General features: G+C 37.3%; 1 protein-coding gene across 1 annotated transcript in view; it reads right to left on the bottom strand.

Moving 5' to 3' along the window:
* calub (calumenin b) overlaps positions 1 to 2,834 on the bottom strand; it is a 5,740-nt gene extending 2,906 nt beyond the window's left edge. Inside the window, 4 exon segments of the mRNA XM_017033289.2 lie at positions 272 to 479; positions 573 to 766; positions 1,550 to 1,790; positions 2,683 to 2,834. Coding sequence (XP_016888778.1) covers positions 272 to 479; positions 573 to 766; positions 1,550 to 1,790; positions 2,683 to 2,743 — 704 coding nt within the window. The 5' untranslated portion in view covers positions 2,744 to 2,834.
* Positions 2,835 to 3,362: the final 528 nt, after the last annotated feature.

The raw sequence follows: 3,362 nt of genomic DNA, 5'->3' as shown, positions 1-3,362 counted from the left end.
CATGCGCAATTAATACAAAATTTAGAAAAAAATGTGTAGCTACTTGTGAGATTATGAAATAGATGTCTGGTGTTTTTTTTGTTTTTTTGCAGCAATGCAAGTCTGTTGCTCCTGTAAGCACAGGCAGCACGGAATCATGGGATCACTTGCAAGTTGAACCAGGAACGAGCAGGGGAATATTTAATTATTTATAACATTATGTGCACTTGTTGATTATGAACGCAATAAGCAGTTTTTGATATCTAGGGTCTCTGCAAATAAAAATAACATCTAGGTTAGCTTGCTAGCTAGTGCTCCTTTGTTTGCACTTACCAGCACAACAATATCTTTCATGTGGTCGTATTCTTCAGGGTGAAGGAAAGCTGTGAACTCCTCCTTTGTGGCTTTTAAGTCATTGCCCTGATCAGCCATTTTAAATCTTCTTTCATCGCGATTCATCATCTGACTATACCTGAAGCCATCATCAGGGTCAGGGTCATCTAAAAGTAAAAATGCTTGGTATCATTATTGTGTTTGGGGACTCAATACTATGTATTTGAGTTTTTTTTTTTTAAAAAAAACTGCAGCTCTACCAAGAATATATCCATATGTTGCGTTCTTGTATTCCTCCCAGGAGACAACTCCATCACCATTAAGGTCATGATTCTTCCATTGTCGCTCCACATCATCATAAATCCACCTCTTTTGAGCATGTTTGATCCACTTCTTCATTTCTTCAACTGTGACAAAACCGTCCTTGTCATCATCAATGCGTTCCACCAACATTCTGGAGTGGAGTTAGGACGATAGGTTTACTACATCATCAACATTTTGAAATATAATATAACAGTTTCACTCCAGCCATACTTACCTAGTTACAATTTTATATATTAGGTGAAGACAAACTACAGCAAAACAAATTTTGAGTATAACCTAGCACAGTATAAGCCAATCATCACTGTATATGCTGGCCAGATACCTTAAATCAGCGGCCCACTGTATATGCTGGCCAGATACCTTAACTCAGCGCCAACCCAATGGACTGGACAGCCAGTATCGGCTGTTACTGCAAACTGGTCACACCGTGCCAACATTGAAGGATCATTAAATTGTCCAAATTACATGTATTTTAGACTTTATTCTCTTAGTATAGATGTCTTAGATACTAAGAGTGATTTAAGACAGGAACCCTGTCTTAAATCACGTTTCAACCAAAAGGCTAGAATCGTCAAGTAAACACTATTTTTGCTTCGGAGCTACTATTCAAATAACCAGTCTAAAATGATTTACATTATTGAGAATGCTAAATATATATTTAGTTATATAAACTGAACACTCTCTCTCTCTCTTGGTTAAAACCCAAAGTGAGATATACTGTATATATATTTTTTTTTCTCATCATTGTCGTTACACAAATGACCAGTTTTATTTTTTACAGCTTACCCCACTGGCATCTTAGGTAGTCAATGGGGGCTACCAGGTGCCCATGAGCACCACATTGGTGACCCCTGAGGTAAACTCTACATTTTAGGAAAGTAAAATGAGTGAAAACAAATGTGGTGGCACTTACCCAAGCCTCTCTTTACTCTCCTCTGGTGTGAGCTGATCAAAGGTCTTAGCCTCCTCTTGTCCAAGAAATGCTTCATGGTCATAATCAAAGTTGTCTGCATCTTCATGTTCTTTGTTACTAAGGGGCTCGTCATGGTGAACACGATCCTTCTTCTCTGTAGGTTTGCTCGTGGCATATACCACACAGAGAGCAAAGAACAAAGTAACAAGTGGACGCAGCTCCATCCTGGATATGTTGTACCCTGTCTGATCCAAGGAGAAAACATGGTTGAAGATTACACATGTATGTCAATGTGGCACTACATGTATCTTACATTTAAGGCTCCTATACAGTGCATTTGCTATGACTTGAAGGTTTAAGGAACTTAGGTTCTTCATAAACCAGCATCATGTGAAAAGAATGGGCTCTTTATTTTGTGGTTATTTAAATTATGTTTCATTGAATCAACCTTCATCAACCAGGAGCTCAGAAATCAGAGTTGGGCACACCTACAGTATGTCCTCTAAGACTCATCAATATGAAATTTATCCTCATTATTTTGTTAACGCTCCGTATTACACGGTTTCACAGACTCCAACATCTAAACATTTATTATGTCAAGTTCCTATGCCATTACACTAATTACTCAACGAATTAAGTCATTTGCTAATTTGTTTGTCTTCCAACATGGCGGTTTATCTACCGTTAGAAATACAAATACCCAGCACAATAATTGAATCACAAGTATTCTTGTCAGAATTGTGACACAAAGTTTTCCCATAATTTCCACCCACCCAGAGACCGTTTTACATGGTTACCTTAATTAATTATTGCAACTACTAAAATAAACGACTAATATAACCTTCTGCGCATTGTTCATTATTACAATAACATACGTAGAACGTAAAACATACTGTTTGTTAATGTATTCTTAGAGATATAGGCTTAGTATACATTTTTATTTATTACCGATGCATTTCGAACGTCGGTGAACTACATTACCGTAGCCTATTACCTGCTATTTTTACGGGTTTAGTAAAAGAACCTAACGATAACTTATTTATAAACGCTGGATCTTATTGAAAGCAAATCGTAAAAATAAATTACGGGTTAGTCTAATATAATTTAAACTAAGTTTATAGTGAAGAACTCACCGGTAGCTTCAGGGAAGTTCGTCGTTGAATATTTCGTCCCGCCTCTCGGAAACACACCCATGTTCTTCCTGTGCTAAAGGACCAACAGACCAATCACTAACGAGAACGGCCTATGCTATGTCGCACCCTGATTCGTTCCCTTTGGAAGATTATTGATTGGATTGGCCGAGAACCGCCACGTAGTCAAATACAACAAATGCCCGTTCATTCACAATGTGGCACATAACTTTGGAGTGAGCAGTGCAGGACGAGCAGTGAAAGAAAAAAGAAGGGGAGGAAAAGAAAGAAAATATGCGTTTGAACGTTTTCTTAACCTTTCCACTTGTTTGTTTTCACAATAAACATCCCTTTACTAACTGAATCATTTATTGCAGTGCGAAACAAAACACATAGTCTACCCCATAAGTGGGTATATTTCTCAGCATGTTCCATGTTGCAATTAAGCCAATAACTCAGTTGAAATACATACTTTTTAAAAATTCTGCTTTAGTATACCCATCTTGCACCTATGTCAACATACTAGTACAGTATTTACTCTTGGATTTCACAAACTATTTCTATTTTTTTTTTTTTGTACTGTATTTGGTGATAAAAAGGGAAATGCTTTGCCATATATCTGGTGGAACCATGCTAACTGCTTCTTTTTTTGACAAGGAAAGACCATCTCAAGAGAAGAGTCA

This window comes from Cynoglossus semilaevis, chromosome 6 (assembly GCF_000523025.1).
Source record: "Cynoglossus semilaevis isolate Cse_v1.0 chromosome 6, Cse_v1.0, whole genome shotgun sequence".
Taxonomy (NCBI): Eukaryota; Metazoa; Chordata; class Actinopteri; order Pleuronectiformes; family Cynoglossidae; genus Cynoglossus; species Cynoglossus semilaevis.
Note: the sequence above shows the minus strand (reverse complement) of the source record. Positions and strands in the feature narration are given on the sequence as shown.